Source organism: Mandrillus leucophaeus, unplaced genomic scaffold (genome assembly GCF_000951045.1).
Source record: "Mandrillus leucophaeus isolate KB7577 unplaced genomic scaffold, Mleu.le_1.0 Scaffold68, whole genome shotgun sequence".
Classification (NCBI taxonomy): Eukaryota; Metazoa; Chordata; class Mammalia; order Primates; family Cercopithecidae; genus Mandrillus; species Mandrillus leucophaeus.
The window spans coordinates 2,654,051-2,671,111 of NW_012107363.1; the positions used below are offsets into that span (position 1 = coordinate 2,654,051).

At 47.8% G+C, this 17,061-nt stretch overlaps 1 protein-coding gene across 2 annotated transcripts in view; it reads right to left on the reverse strand.

Annotated features, from left to right (window-relative positions):
• Positions 1 to 17,061, reverse strand: part of AFAP1 (actin filament associated protein 1) — a 137,083-nt gene that overhangs the window by 113,331 nt on the left and 6,691 nt on the right. For both annotated transcript variants that reach the window (XM_012002172.1, XM_012002171.1), the window contains one exon: positions 5,433 to 5,541. In XM_012002172.1, the coding sequence (XP_011857562.1) occupies positions 5,433 to 5,541 (109 nt within the window). The remainder of the gene's footprint in view (positions 1 to 5,432; positions 5,542 to 17,061) is intronic.

Consider the following 17,061-nt stretch of genomic DNA (forward strand, 5'->3'; position numbering starts at 1 on the left):
AAATGAAGGACACAGGATACCTCCCTGTGAACCTGAAACTCCAGAAGCAGGTGTAACGTACTTGTGCACATGCCCATCCAACATCGGGGCCTGAGGAAGTGGGTGCTCATTATCAAAAACCAGCGGCATTACATAATGTATTTCATACACACACACACACACACACACACACACACACACACACACACCCCATAACATCAGAAATGCCATTTCAACCAATCCCCCTGGAGGAGGGAGAGGGAAGAGGGCAAAACAGAGGAATCAGAAAGCTGAAAATAAAACTGAAATCTATGTCTGAAACCAAAACACCCAACGAGTGTTGTAGTGAGTTTATGCTATGTCAACGTAGCTAACTGGAATGCCACTTCCATTGCTCTGTATGGTCTGGGGTAGGGTTGGCCTCAAGAGAAGCTGTGAGGGACCCAGTAGGAAAGAAGGAAACAAGTAGGCCCATCTCTGAGGCCAGCACAGGGTGCCAGGCCCTGCGGAAGCTCTGGTACGCTGCACACCCTGCTGGTGTGGGGCAGCCATGGGCTCAGGTCCCCCAGCTGCTTGCTGCAGGCTCTCCTGCTTCAGTGTTTTGGACAACTCCAGAGCCAAGGGTACCTGCATCTTGTGTGGGTCACTCGTGTCACTGAGTCTGGGGGAACTCATAGATGAGTTGCAGTTTGACCTCATGGGTTTCCATTTACCCTTGACCTCCTGCGCTTCACGGCCAGCTTTCCTTCCAGAGGGTGGGTCCTACCAGGTGCTCAGGCCACAGTCACCCACAGACTTCAACAGCTTCCGCAAGTGTGCAAGGCTAATCTAGAATAAGTCTTCTATCCACATCGTAATGGTTCTGCTTTTCTGACGAAACCCTAACCGCTCCGCAGGCTGGTAATGGACACTCTGGCAGGCTCACCCAGCGGAGGTGAGTGTGGACCTCTGGGAGTCTGGAGCACGGCTACACCATCCTTTACAGAGAACCACCTTACTTCTGAGGAACTACTTTCGGCTAGCGAAGCCCTGGCAGAGACGTCAGGCTTCACCATGGGGCACCAAGAGAAGAGGAAACCTAAGCCGCCCTGCATGGCCCACAGGCCCTCTGACCCATGAAGGGGCACTCCATCCTCAAATCAAAGCGGGTGTGTGAGAGCAGGCTCCATCCACGCCAGAAGACGTGAGCGAGCAAGGAGCCCTTAGCCCTGTGCGCTGCCTCCTCCCTCAACAACCATTCACGAACGCTGCCTAATGGTTTAGTTGGATGACTGACAATGGAGAGAAACATGATTAAAAAACAGGTAACAAACAACTGGTATGCAGAAGATGCTGTCAACAGACCTTCACAAATGGACACATGATGTAAACAGACCTCAGCAGAAGAGGATCTTGATACTCGGGTAAATACCACCACCCACTGTATCTACATCAGTCAGCCTCATTCTCCATACTCGGGTAAATACCACCACCCACTGTACCTACATCAGTCAGCCTCATTCCCCATACTCGGGTAAATACCACCACCCACTGTATCTACATCAGTCAGCCTCATTCTCCATACTCGGGTAAATACCATCACCCACTGTTTCTACATCAGTCAGCCTCATTCCCCATACTCTACCACCACCCACTGTACCTACATCAGTCAGCCTCATTCCCCATACTCAGGTGAATACCATCACCCACTGTATCTACATCAGTCAGCCTCATTCCCCATACTCAGGTAAATACCACCACCCACTGTTTCTACATCAGTCAGCCTCATTCCCCAGACTTCTTGTCCAAATGGGCTCATGTACATGTGGACATGGTGGCAGGAATAGACGTTATACATGAACTCAGCAACACGGACTTCACTCCTGGAAATTAATCCGACTCCAGGTACTTCCGAGTACCCTACCTGCCAACAGCAGACGCCAACATCAACCTCCCCACCCCACCCCTACGCCCTGACACCATCCCTGGGATATCAGCTGGCACCTCATGGCAGGTTGTTATCACTGGTCCACTTCCATCACGAAGAGATCATTAAAATAAATTTGCCTTCTGGGTCCACAGGGCCTTAGGGAATGTCCCGTTCTCCACGATGGGATCCCCACACCATTGCTTCTGACCAGGGAACTCATTTACAGCAAATGAAGTACACGCCAATGGCTCTGTGCTCAGGAAATTCACTGACCTTGCCACAGTCTCCAGCACCCTGAAGTCGCTTGCCCAATAGGTCAAAATACATATGTTTTTAATATCCAGTTAGAGTGCCAACCAACTGGTGACAGCTTGTGGGCTTGGGGGCAACAGACTTCAGAGTATCTTCTGGCACTATAGGTTTTGACTTGGTGGTACTGTTTCTCCCACAGCCCAGATTCACAGCCCAAGAATCGAGGGGTGACACGCGAGGAGCCTCCTCTCCCTATCACCCCCAGTGACCCACTAACGAAATGTTTGCTTTCCTTCCCTAAAATGCTGGACTGCACGGGTCTAAGGGCAAGACAGGGCAATGGTTTCATTAAACTGGAAGCAGAAGCTGCCACCTGGCCACACTGGGCTCCTCATGTCAGTAACAGGCAAAGAAGCGGCTCCGGCAGTGGCTGAGGTGACGGACCCCAACCGTGAGGAGGCCGTTACCCCACAGTGGGATTACCCCACAGTGGGAGTAAGGAAGAACATGCAGGGGACCTGGAAGACCCCCTGAGTGCCCCCTCTGTGTTCTCACACCCTCTGATTAAAGTTAATGAAAAGTCATGGCCATCCAATACAGAAGTGCTACTGAAGGTCCAGACCTTTCAGGAAAGGAAGTCGGATCACCCACCAAGAAAAAAACCATGACCAACCAAGAGGTTTGCTGAGGGCAGCGGGAATACGAAAGGGACAGTAGAAGGAAGTGGTCGATTCTAGCCATGAACACTGACCAGGTGTGGAGACTGAACCTGTTCTAGGCTTTTCTTCCTTGTTTTGATAAGAATATAACTGTGTACACAGAAAAGAATTCTTCCTCCTCCCTCTCCCAGGCCCCTACCATCTCACATAAGAAGCGCTAACAGGAGTCAACCTTGTATTAATATCTTGGAATCTGGTTTACAGGCTCTAGAAGAGAATGGATGTCATCCAAATGTTGGACAAAGGGGCTCTGTCTGCTCTGTGGGGAGTTGGCGATTTTCTGTCACCTGGGTGATGGTGAATTATGTTAGGCCCAAGCATGCGCTGCTCGTCTCTACTTGGAAATTCAATGTGGCTAAAAGAGGTATGCATGGGTACCAAGTTGACCAAAGATAAACTGTGGTGGTTTGCTACTGTATCAACCTAGCAAGGCTGGAATCACACTTCCCAAAATTCCCTTTCTTAGATGATTCTGGGCTAGGGTGGCCCTGAGAGAAATCTGGGAATGATGTGGAGGGCAGAGGGAAGCAGTGGCCCCAGACTGCAGGTTGGCGCGGGGACGGGGACTGCTGCAGCTCACGTGGGCTGTTGCCGGTCACCCGTGCCATCAGGAGAGACGCAGGCTCCCGTCTGTCTGTCCCTCCTCTTCCCCAATCCTCATCCAGCTTTCTTCCCAGCTGCCAGCCTGACCAGACACAGCAGAAACTGCCTGTGCTTCTTCCAAGGAAGAAGTTCTCACAGCTGCACACGGCCTCATTCCTTCAATAAACTCCTCCCTCCGTGACATTTGAAACGGATTGGCTTCTCCGATGAGACCACAACCCACATAGGTTCGACAAAACCATCTCAAAGTTCGTATCTAACTGAGGGCCGTACGATCCTGAACTGAGCAGACAAGTCAACCGCCGGCTGTTGCTCTGCAAGGGAGGGGCGGCTGTGTCCTAGGGCCATCAACTGAGCATCCCACGGCAGACGTGTGATTGGAGAAGCCACTGTGTGTCATCACTGCTGTCTCCTCATTCCCCAGGCCTGAGTTCCCCAGTCCCCTCTTCTTCCGGACTCAGCGGCTGAGGAACAGCACCCCTGAAGGGGCCGTGATCCGCCAGCTACGTGCAGCTCCTCCGAATGAAAATGACCAACAGCCCCCAAAATCAAACAATCCCCGTTTCCAGCCTTGAAAGTACCCTGCAGGGGGAAGGCCAGAGACATACGTTCCAAATGCTAGAAAATACCCTCAAGAAGAAAACATACTTGTCTTTACTCACTGCCATTACAAAGAAAGGAACCCAGTGAAGTTCTGAGTTGTATCAAGACATTTAATTTGTTTTCTCATTAATCTACTGTCTTCTTAAAGAGTTGATAAATTATTCTCAAAACCGAAAAATCCATGACCACCTTATCAGAACTACCCCTTTTCTCATCCAGAGCACAACAACTGTGTATTGACACTCGGCCCAGTCTATGCCTCGACTGCTCTAGAAGCTGATGAGACAGGCGAGGAGGAGCAGCCGGCGCCCTCAGGGGCATGCAGTCCAGCTGGCCTGGCTTCTCCACAGCCCTTCTCCGCACTCAGAGAAGCATGCCAACAGGGGAACCTCCTGTAACAACCTCCTTCCAGTCATCAAGACAGATCCTGCTTTGGTGGAATAGCTGCGCTCGTAGACTGCCGAGGAGAGAAAGATCTGAAATGCAAAGTCTCTATGTGGCGGGTAACAGTATAACAACGTTGGGGAAAAGGAGAGTATTTCCCTTAGGAGACAGATAAGGCCTCCTGAGTACAATCAGCAACCACTCTGTCACTTTCCACTTACCTACCTTTCATTTTTAAAACGCAAGCTGGATTCCGTAAGTTGACATACATTCAGGTATTCAACTTTCTTATGAGATGGTAGCTCCCTGCCTGACAGATACTGAAAGGAGACATGGAGCCACCAATTCAAAAATGAATTCCGGAGATTCAACATCAGCACGTCACGCTTCATCTGAACTGGAAGCTGGGTACTAACAAACAGGTACTTCTGAGTGCCACCAACAGGCCACTAACTGGGGCCAGGAGAACCAGGGCTTAGGCAAAAATCATCTAATAGAACCTGTACCCCAAAAAAAGAAAAAACCAAAAGTCTATGACCACGATGCCTGTTTGTGTTGTGCCCAATTATTTCCAGCGCGACAGCCAGCCTGGTGGAAACTGCTCTGATCGTGGCAGGATGGGTGCAGCTCAAGAAGGTCAAAGACTAAGGAAGTGGGGGCTGTAGCACACACCAAAAAATACACCACAAATTGCCATTTCTCTTCTGCAAAGATGATGCCTGTTGCCACAGCAATAAGCGTTCACTACCTTTGAGTCACAAGGAAGACAGCAATTGGAATAGAGGCTTGTACGTGAGTGTCCTTCCTTAGTCTCGGTGTCCTTCTCAAAACCTTTCCTGTACTGACAATCTCTGGGTTCAAAAAGCACTTGGCCCGTGGTGGTTTATAATGCCCAGTTCCCCTTCCTACCCAGAAAGGGGACAGGCTCTGCAACAGTCCTGCCAATCACAAAGGCAGCATGCTGGGCGGGACTGGCCACTCACTTGATGTGATGTATTCCGGAGCTTTTCCGGGGCTCAGCGGCACAGCTTCCTCATAGTAACCTTCTGGGAGGGAGGACGTTGGCAATGGCGGAGGCCCACTGTCAGGAGGCTGAGGAAGAAAGGAAAAGCGACACAGAAATTAGCGTGACAGTTAGAAGGAAATTCTGGATTTCCAATTAATGAATGTGGCCAGTCTTTTCCTCTTTCCTTTGTAAAGTCTTCGGAAAAAGAGAACCTCATCCTACAAAGGGGTTTGGAAGGCTGGTCCTGATGTGTCTCTCTTACTTTCCTGCGTGCATTCATGCCCCAGCCCCGGCCACATGCCGTCCGGTCCACACCAAATCTCCGGGTTCAGCGTGTGCAACAGTCTCACTGGAGTATCCACGACACGGAATTCCCCTTCCCCCACGTAGGACTGGGCCTGTTCAGATGCTGCTGCCCCAGGGGTCTGAGACAGCGTCTGCGTTCTCCTTTATCCCCACATACACCAACCCTCGCAGGCCTCAGACGCAGACTCTGGGACTCCATGGCCCTGCCACAGGCGGTGGGCTCCTGGGACACAGATGCTCAGGTGCACCCAGCACTCATTACAGAGTGAGCTGATGAGCCACACTGGCTGAGTGCATGAGTGAGGCCTGCCCACATTCTCACTATATCCCTACTGTGTGCTAGGAAAACTTCAAAAAAAAAAAAAAAAAAATCAGCTGGGAGCCACTCTCTAAAACAAAGTAGAAGTTATTCTCCAGAGATGGAATCTACCCCTTATTAAAACCAATCATGTCACTTTTTTTTCTTTTTTTTTTTGAGTTGGAGTCTCGCTGTGTCACCCAGGCTGGAGTGCAGTGGCGCGATCTCTGCTCACTGCAAGCTCCACCTCCCGGGTTCACGCCATTCTCCTGCCTCAGCCTCCCGAGTAGCTGGGACTACAGGCGCCCGCCACCACGCTCGGCTAAGTTTTGTATTTTTAGTAGAGATGGGGTTTCACAGTGTTAGCCAGGATGGTCTTGAACTCCTGACCTCGTGATCCGTCTGCCTCAGCCTCTCAAAGTACTGGGATTACAGGCGTGAGCCACCGTGCCTGGCCCATCATAATTTTTTAACAAACTCAGAGACTGAAACACTCTCTGGTTGTGAAGCCACAGCCTTAGAATATGGACAAGCTGGGGGTTCACTCCATGCCTCGGGACAACCTACATCCCACCTGGCCTTTAGGACTCTGCTCGGGTCCCCTCTTTTCTTAAATGTTCCTGATGGCTCTGAACCACCCCAGCCTCTCCTTCCTAAGACCATCTACAGGACTTGTTGGTGTGTCTCTCACTGGTTCTTCTGCCAACAGAGGCGGCTGAATGGCAGGAAAGCCAGCATTCGCCCAGCATCTGCGATCTGCCCAGCACTGTGCTAGACACTTCTGCACTGGCTACAGGAGCGTCAATCTATCCATGCAGGAATCCTTCAGGCAACGCATTCTATTACACTATATTTTACAGATACAGAAGTTGAGGCTCAGAATCTAAATCTGCTCAGACACTAGTAACTGCCAGCTGGAGTTTTCAAACACCAGGTCTGTCTGTTAGAGACCTTTTTAATATTCATATTCTCTCTCTCCCCCCTTTTTCGTATGAACAGCATGCAACCATTTCCCACTACCGAGATTCTGTAAACAAGCTGGGAAGAGGTATGTCACAAGGAATGGAACAGAGCAGAGGCCCCAAATTAAAATCTACTCAGTTACAGTTCCAAGTAGAACAAGGTTCTATTGAAAGTATGGGGCTGTTGTGTTTTTTTAATGTAAACTCTCCAGAAAGTGCAACTCCATCGCTTTCCATGTAAGTCATCTCTGAAGCCAAGAAGTCCTTTGTGAATGACTAATCACCCACTGCAGACTCAACCCACTCCTTCCTCTCACCAGATGAAGAAGAGAACTCACTCCAGACCATCTGCACAACATTTCTTCAGGGACTTACAGACAGTTACCTCCCTCCCGCCCCCAGTCCTTGTTCCCGAGGCTAAATAACTCCAATTCCTTTGCACTCCTATCAGAAGGCTGGCTTCCCAAACTGTCATCATAGTGTGGCATTAGGCTGGACCATCTCCAGGTCCTTCATATCTTCCTACAGAGGCAACAGAACCTGACACATGGGGCCCAGCACCAGGCAAGGTCTGTACAGGAGTCCATATCCAAGTTAAAATCTCTGCTGGCTGCTTTTGGAAAAGAGCTGCTTGATTCACTGAGTATCTTTTACTCCTGAGACGCCGCGTATTCCAACCTCCTTTTAGCATGGTCAAACAATCAAACTACTCACGTCCTGGAAAAGCACGACAAATAGCTGAATCAAACAAACGTTTGTGAACTAGTACAGGTCAGACTCCTTTCCTCAGTGCCCCAAGGAACTTACTCTCTGAATCGATGGGGTTCTGAGTAGACGCTTTCAAACCCTATTGGTGGTCATGTACTTGGCACAACCTTTTGACTATGCCCTTAGATCCAATAATTCCACTTCTAGAAACATATGTCAGAAGGGTCAATTGGTCACATGAGAAAAAAAACACATAAGGATGTTCAATAAAAGTTTGTTGGCCAACAGATACATGAAAAAATGCTCGTCATCACTGGCCATCAGAGAAATGCAAATCAAAACTACAATGAGATACCGTCTCACACCAGTTAGAATGGCAATCATTAAAAAGTCAGGAAACAACAGGTGCTGGAGAGGATGTGGAGAAAAAGGAACACTTTTACACCGTTGGTGGGATTGTAAACTAGTTCAACCATTATGGAAAACAGCATGGCAATTCCTCAAGGATCTAGAACTAGACATACCATATGACCCAGCCATCCCATTACTGGGTATATACCCAAAGGATTATAAATCATGCTGCTATAAAGACACATGCACACGTATGTTTATTGCGGCACTATTCACAATAGCAAAGACTTGGAATCAACCCAAATGTCCATCAGTGACAGACTGGATTAAGAAAATGTGGCACATATACACCATAGAATACTATGCAGCCATAAAAAAGGATGAGTTCGTGTCCTTTGTAGGGACATGGATGCAGCTGGAAACCATCATTCTCAGCAAAATATCACAAGAACAGAAAACCAAACACCGCATGTTCTCACTCATAGGTGGGAATTGAACAATGAGCTCACTTGGACTTGGGAAGGGGAACATCACATACCGGGGCCTATTATGGGGAGGGGGGAGGGGGGAGGGATGGCATTGGGAGTTATACCCTATGTAAATGACGAGTTGATGGGTGCTGACGAGTTGATGGGTGCAGCACACCAACATGGCACAAGTATACATACGTAACAAACCTGCACGTTGTGCACATGTACCCTAGAACTTAAAGTATTAAAAAAAAAAGAAACATCACATTAAAAAAAAAGCCCTTAAAAAAAAAAAGTTTGTTTAGTAAAATCTAAAACAATCTAAATGTTCAAGAGAAGAATGCTCAGATGTACTGCTACATCCAGATAGACATTTAAAAGGCCAGTGCATGTGTATGGCCATTGACTTTACTAACCTCTAAGAGATACTGCTGAATGAAAGAACACAGGTGAACTATGACCCCTCTACGTATGAGGTGAGTGTCTGCGCTTACATACACACAAAGGCAGAAGGTCCTTCACCAAGAGTGCTCCTAGTGGTTCCTCTTTCTATATGCAATCTGGGACGCTTGCCTTTTCTGCATAGGATGACATTTTAAAAATCATTTCAAAAAATAAAACCACTTTCATTTTGAAATAATACCCCCTCAGAAAATAATACTGCTAGAGAGTCGCTCCACTCTCAATACCACTTATCGTTGAAATCGACCACAGGGGTTTCAGACACTTCTGGCTTGTTAAAGTCAAACAGGAGAAGGGGCGAAAAGATGAGCAAACTGTCACTTACCGCCACTGCTTTCAGAGGATCAAGTCTTTCCAATCCTTTCCAATATATAAGAACTCACTGAAAGCACAAGTAACGGAATTCTAAAAAGTACACAGCAGGGAAGGCAGGTTTCCCACAGGGGCCATGGGGAAGCAGAAGCCAGGCAGGAAGTAAGAGAGTCGGGCGAAGGGAGGAAGACGCAGGTGCACAGCCACTCACATCCAAGGCCAGCTTGTTCCTGCACCTCTGCAACCTTGCCAAGACTCCACGTCCCCATTCCCTCACCTAGAACAAGGGCATCGTGTCAGAACAACCTCCAGGGCCCACCCCAGCTCTGAGAGTCCAATTCCAGCATTCTTATAAAGTTACAGGTCCACAGACAACAAAGCCAACTTTACCTCTTCCAAAATTCCATTGGCAGCCTACCCTGTGTCTTCCCAAAGGATAAAGGACATGCGAATCTCTGGGCAGAGCAAGTCCCTCAAATGTACAACTGAGTGGCAGCCCCACACACCACTGTGGAGTCACTCAACTCTCCCCCACTATCAGGAGAGATCCAGTCCGTGCACATGCCCCTAACACGGCTTGCATCTGGCCCCACTGTTTCCTGGGCTGCCACTCACAAAACACAAGCTACGGCAACAAGGATCCTTGGGCCAGGCGCGGTGGCTCACGCCTGTAATCCCAGCACTTTGGGAGACCTAGGTGGGCAGATCACGAGGTCAAGAGTTTGAGACCAGCCTGGCCAACATGATGAAATCCTGTCTCTACTAAGAATACAAAAATTAGCTGGGCGTGGTGGCAGGGCTCCTGTAATCCCAGCTACTCAGGAGGCTGAGGCAGGAGAACTGCTTGAACCTGGGAGGTGGATGTTGCAGTGAGTCAACACTGCTGCGCTGCACCCCAGCCTGGGTAACAGAGCAAGACTGCATCTCGAAAAAAAAGAAAACAAGGGTCCAAATTCTAACTACCATAGCATCTTTTGACACTTAAAAAGAAGTAGGAGAAACTACCTTCCTTAAGAGAACGACTGATCTTCACCCTTGCTGTGCCCTAGAAATAAAAAAGAACCTGCACTGTGCCAGTGACTAGGTAACTCTCAAATTCACTAAAATATTTCTCCCTCAAATTAATACTTAAGTAAATGCTCCCGAACCTGTTAGTTCAGAAAATCTTATCTACCTTCAGGTATTGTAAATTTCTGCTGCAAGGTCTCCATCTGGCATTAGAGAAAACTAGTACTTACACACCAGCACGGTAACATAACCTAGGCTTGCGGGCTTATAGTACTGGCCGTAACTTTAATTCCCGTCTTTTAGAAAGGAAAGCCCATTGATATCTGTCTTTGCTACTTTAAGGAAAAGCAAATTCTTTAAACAAAAAGAGAATTCACAGAGAATTATCTTTCCAATAATAATAATAATAGCCATGGTAGGAGGATTGCTTGAAGCCAGGAGTTCAAGACCAGCCTGGGCAACATGGCAAAAATCCCATCTTTACCAAAAAAATACAAAAATTAGCCAGGCATGATGGTGCACACCTATAGTCCCAGCTGCTAGGGAGGCTGAGGTGGGAGGATTGTTCGAACCCGGGAGGTTGAGGCTGTAGTGAGCCATGATCATGCCATTGCACTCCAGCCTGGGTGACAGAGTGAGATGCTATCTCAAATAAATAAATAATTGTTTGTAAAATGATATGTTATAAATATAGTAATAATTATTACTGTTATTACTACAGGTTGAGGATCTCCTTTCCAAAATGCTTGGGCCCAGAAATGCTTCTGATTTTGATTTTTTTGGGGGGGAAGGGGGGATTTTGGAATATTTGCATTATGTACTTACTGCTTAAGCATCCCAAATCCAAAAATCCAAAATCCAGAATGCTCCGAAATCCAAAACTTTTTTTTAGCACTGACATGATGCTCAAAGGACATGTTCATTGGACCATTTCAAATTTCCAGATTCAGGATGCTCAACCTGTACTGACCACTCGCCTACAAGGTGTCAGCCACTGTCCTGGGATGCTTGATACGTATTTTCTCTCGTTCAGAAAATAACACTCAGATGTCAGCATCTCAACTGTGATTTCACAGATGAGGACACCGAGGCTCAAGAGATTAAAGACCCTGCCCGGGGCTGGACATGCTCATCCACAGAAGTCAGTCTGCTGACCTGGAAGCTGCGGCACAACAGCGCGGCGTTCCTGCAGCCTCAGCACCTACCCCGCGGGGGCCGAGCCGACAAGACGTAAGGAAGGAACCAACGACCCGAACAACCAAGACTGCACAGGTCCAGACCTTTTGCTCCCATATCACACAACACAAGCAGAGGCGTCATTTCTTAGGAAGACTCCCCTCCCCGCGCCCAAGGCAGACCCAGCACCTTCACGCCTTCCGCTGCCGCTTGCCTCGCTCGCCTCACCCGCCGCATGGCAGGCACTCCGCCCTCTGTCTGCTGCTCCCCACCTTCTTCCCTATCCCTGCCCTGATCTGTTGCTTAGTCCTTTCCAGGAAAACACCAATAAATGACAAGAGCTGATCTTAGCTGAGAAATATATACACCTAGCATTTGAAATCCCTTTCTGACTTTAATTTTAAATATACAGTGACACCTCCAGATTGTTTTTCTGCTAAAAGGGATTAAAATCTGTTAAGAGTAACAGCCAATCTGAAACAAGAAAATCAGGGCTCAAGTTCCAATTCTATTACATATTGACGAAACCCTTTTCTCACCGACGTGAGTATTTTAGCAGCACCCTACGGCATGCGTGCCATAATCTAAACTTCCTGTGCCGCTGCTCGTCTGCAGGAAGGAATCCATGCCGCTGAGGGAAACTGAGGATAATAAAATTTTATAGTTTAAGCTGCAAAAATGGTTTCAATCCTAACACTAAGAATTCTGAGTACACACTCTTCTTGGCAAAATGCAAGTCTTTATCCAAATTACACCCCAATCCATTGTGATCACTGTTAAGTCTGCATTCCACACAGCGCTTGAGTAAACACTGGGAAGATTGTCTCACATATTTTCTTCAAGTTTCTCTCCTTTTACTTATGCATGACAAAGAATGAAAGCCCTGTGGGGCCATGTCATCTCCGCTCCCTTTTCCACCAGCAGGCAGGCATCCAGATGGAAGGCGAGGCGGCCCACCAGGGGCGGAAACAGGATAGAGTGGAATCCAGCCATAAAGTGAATTGAAAACAAAGATGCCACTGGGATTATACAGGAGCCAAAACTCCGAGGTTCCTGAAAGACGGGTGGAAAAGGCAAACAAGATGGCTCAGATCCACCAAAGGGTCACATCTTACGCCACGGAAAAACGAATGATTTTCTTGTTTTAAATTATGGGCTTTAGCCCCAACTCTGCAACTGGTAAAAAAGCCAACTTTGTCACATAATCTCAAAGAGCCTCATAATGTCATCTGTCAAACAGAGATAACAAGGTTGCTGTGAAAGTACCTGAGAAAGGGCGAAATGCATCGATGGGAAGATGGTAACGCCTGATATCAAAACTTCCCTGTTTCAGGTCGAGTGTGGTGGCTCACATCTGTAGTCCCCGCTACTCAGGAGGGTGAGGTGGGAGGATCACTTAAGCCCAGGAGTTCAAGACTAGCCTGGGAAACATGGCAAAACCCTGTCTCCACCAAAAAAAATACAAAAATTAGCCAGGTGTGATGGTGTACCTCTGTAGTCCCAGCTACTAGGGAGGCTGAGGTAAGAGGATCGCTTGAGCCTGGGAGTCAAGGCTGCAGTGAGCTGTGATCATGCCACTGCACTCCAGTCTGAGCAACAGAATGAGACCCTATCTCAAAAAAACAAACAAAAAACTTCACCGTTTCCTAGAGACGGTGGATGCCAGGGGCAGGAGGTAGGGGGTGAGGGGAGAATGGGAAGTTAGTGTTTAATGAGGACAGAGTTTCCATTTGAGATAAAGTAGGGAGCTGGATGGTGGTGATGGCTCCACAATACTATGAACATACTTCATGATACTTAACTGTCATTTTAAGTGTATTGAACTGTACACTTAAAATGGTTAAAATGGTAAATGTTATGTTATGGGTATTTTACCACAATAAAAGGAAACTTCGCTATAATCTGCTGGCATAAAAAAGTATCACGTTTACATAAGCTCTGGTCCTAAACTACCAACGAATTAAGTTGCTCCCTGCTACCCCTTGAAACATGATATAACCTCAGGCTGTTTACCAAATGAAAATATGTCCAGAAAATGCCTTGATCTAGAATTGTATGTACTGCATCATAGCCCCAAAAGGAGCCTAGCTTGCTCTTTTTTCTCCTGAGCCGTGAAGATCTGAGATACCCCTATGTTTAGGCGCAATATGCTATGCTGAAGAAGGGTGGGGGAGCAGCAGAAATGGCGCTTATCCAGTTAGACCCCTTTAGCAAGCCGGCTGCTTGCGAGCTGGGCAGTGGGTGAAGGCAGCCAACATCTGCACAGATGGGATCTGTTTCCCAGGACCTGGGGCTCACCTTTTCAAATGCTCTTTCAGCACTTGCTGCAAATGAAATGCAATCAGTCTGATAGTTGCACAGCTCTCCCTCGAAACAAAGACGAGAATCTTTTGAAAAGCACAGGCCAGGAGCGATGGCTCACGCCTCTAATCCTAACACTTTGGGAGGCTGGGGCGTGTGGACTGCCTGAGCCCAGGAGTTTGAAACCAGCCTGGGCAACATAGTGAAAACCCTGTCTCTACTAAAAATACAAAAAATTAGCTGGGCAGGGTGGTGCGTGCCTGTAGTCCCAGCTACTTGGGAGGCTGAGGTGGGAAAATTGCATGAACCAGGGAAGCAGAGGTTGCAGTGAGCCCGGATCGCGCCACTGCACTCCAGCCTGGGCGACAAAGTGAGACTGTCTCAAAAAAAAAAGAAAAGAAAAGAAAAGCAAGAATAGAAAAGAAAAGCACAGCGCTTCCCGCAAACAGTTTTTTTGAATAGATGCATATTTTAGCCTATCCAAGTCTCCTCCTGAAAAGCCAGGAAGATAAAGCAGAGTGTGAAACATGCTACATCCCTCACTTGTGACTTCAAAGATTCAGATGTTCAAGATTTTCACGCTACACACACAATCTACTCTCCTGCAAGCACTTCCAAAGACACATTAGCCAGGTGGAAAGAAGCACCATGTCACACGGGGCACCTCAGGCTTTATTAACTATTGAATAAAGGCATGAAGCACTCCTAGGCACTAAAAAGGATAAAAAGGTAAAAGATAACCTTATTTGTTAAAGAGTTTATACCATGAAACACTATGACAAAACGCAATATTCAATTCATGCCACAAAAGAGGTAAAAATAAAGTGCACTCATGGTTCAATGCACAGGAAATAGAACCTAGCTGAAGCCAATCGTACACTGAAAGAGCCCTTCGACGGCTACTGTCGCTTTCACAGTACATCCCCATCTTCTCATTACAACCCACAGGCCCTTTGTAATTTAGTCTCTGCAGAGAAATCTGGCCTCATGTGTGGATTTCCTGCCCAAATCCCATTATCCAGCAAGGCAGAGCTATCTGCAACGCTCCTGGTATACCTGGCTGATTTTCTGGCTTGTGCTTTAATTTACAGCACACCCTCTGCCTGGCACAGCTGCCTACCCATTCCATCTTAACCCCACAATAAGCAAATTCTCTTGAAAGTCAATTCACCAATAACAAAACGGCCAACTAGCCCAAAGCCAATTCACTAAAGGCAAACTTAATGTACTTAGTGACTTGCTGAATCCCAAATTCAGCTGGAAGAGTAGCAGTGATTAAAAACTATCAGAGGGCCAGGCGCGGTGGCTCACGCCTGTAATCCCAGCACTTTGGGAGGCCAAGACGGGTGGATCACGAGGTCAGGAGATCGAGACCATCCTGGCTAACACGGTGAAACTCCGTCTCTACTAAAAATACAAAAAATTAGCCAGGCATGGTGGCAGGCGCCTGTAGTCCCAGCTACTCGAGAGGCTGAGGCAGGAGAAGGGCCTGAATCTGGGAGGCGGAGCTTGCAGTAAGCTGAGATCGCACCACTGCACTCCAGCTCACACCTGTAATTCCAACATTTAAATCGTTCATTTAAACTTAACATATTTAAAGCACATGTAATGTATATCTTTTTAAAATTTTCTTACCTTAACCAACATTTTTGAATGACCAGTTATGATGATAACAGAAGGGCCTCATAAATACCTTAACCCAGGCTAGTTTGCCACAGCCATTTTCCTGCCAAAGGCAGGAGCAGATCACAAGCCAGGGGAGAGCAAGAGATAAGGAGTGAGGATGAGAGAGGGAGAAAGAGGAGGAATGAATGAATAAGTAATAAACTATATTGGAAGAAGACAACACAGAAACGAATCGATCATTCGATGGTTGAAAATGGTAGAAAATGCTGAGCAGTCATGAGAACTCTTCATGTGAAACTGGCATCCCTCCGCTCCACCCAGCAGGCGCGTCAGGGACATGCAGTTTGGCCCGCGGCAGGTGGGAGGGTACTGCAGCAGCACTAGAGAAGAGTCCACGACAGTCACAGGACCGCTGCTACTCTTCCAGCTGCTTCTTTTGTTTCGGTTTTGTGGTCTTGTTTTGTGTTGTTTTGTTTTTTGAGATGGAGTCTCGGTCTTGTTATGCAGGCTGGAGTGCAGTGGCTCGATCTCGACTCACTGCAACCTCCGCCTTCGGGGTTCAAGCGATTCTCCTGCCTCAGCCTCCCAAGTAGATGGGACTGCAAGCACCCAACACCACGTCCAGCTAATTTTGTGGTTTTAGTAGAGACGGGGTTTCACCATGGTGGCCAGGCTGGTCTCGAACTCCTGACCTCAGGTGATCTGCCCACCTTGGCCTCCCAAAGTGCTGGGATTACAGGTGTGAGCCACCGCACCCAGCAGGTTTTTGTTTGAGATGGAGTCTCGCCCGGTCTCCCAGGCTGGAGTGCAGTGGTGCCATCTTGGCTTATGGCAACCTCCACCTCCTGGGTTCAAGTGATCCTCCCACCTCAGCCTCCCAAGTAGCTGGGACCACACACAGCTGTATACCACCACACCCGGCGAATTTTTGTATTTCTTGTAGAGGTGGAGTTTTGCTGTGTTGCCCAGGCTAGTCTTGAACTCCTGAGCTCAGGCAATCCACCCGCCTCGGCCTCCCAAAGTGCTGGGATGACAGGCGTGAGCCAGCGCACCCAGCCCCGGCTGCTTCTAACTGTTCTCAGTTCCCGCTCCATCTCAGAACATCTTTCCCAATATGACATGTGACGATGAAATATAAGACCCATCACAGGGGAGCCAGAGATTCCAGACAAGCTCACAAAGAAAAAATGAAAATAAACCAGAAGATGAAGCCAGAAAATGGAAGAACTACTGACTTCCCATCTAGCTCTTCATCTTTTAAATTAACAATTACATATTTCTGGACTTTAATATCACATTATATCTAAAAACAGCAAATGTGGCCAGGTGGGGTGGGTCACACCTGTAATCCTAGCATTTTGGGAGGCCAAGGCAGGAGGATCACTGAAGGCCTGGAGTTCAAGACAGTAACACAGTGAGACCCTTTTTCAATTAAAAAAAAAAAAAATTAAACATTTGGCTGGGCATGGTGGCTCACACCTGCAATCCCAGCTACTTGGGAGGCTGAGGAGAGAGGATTGCTTGAGTCCAAGATATTGAGGCTGCAGTGAGCTATGGATGCGCCACTGCACTCCAGCCTGGGTGACAGGGCAAGACCCTACGGAGGAAGGAGGAAAGAGGGGAGGG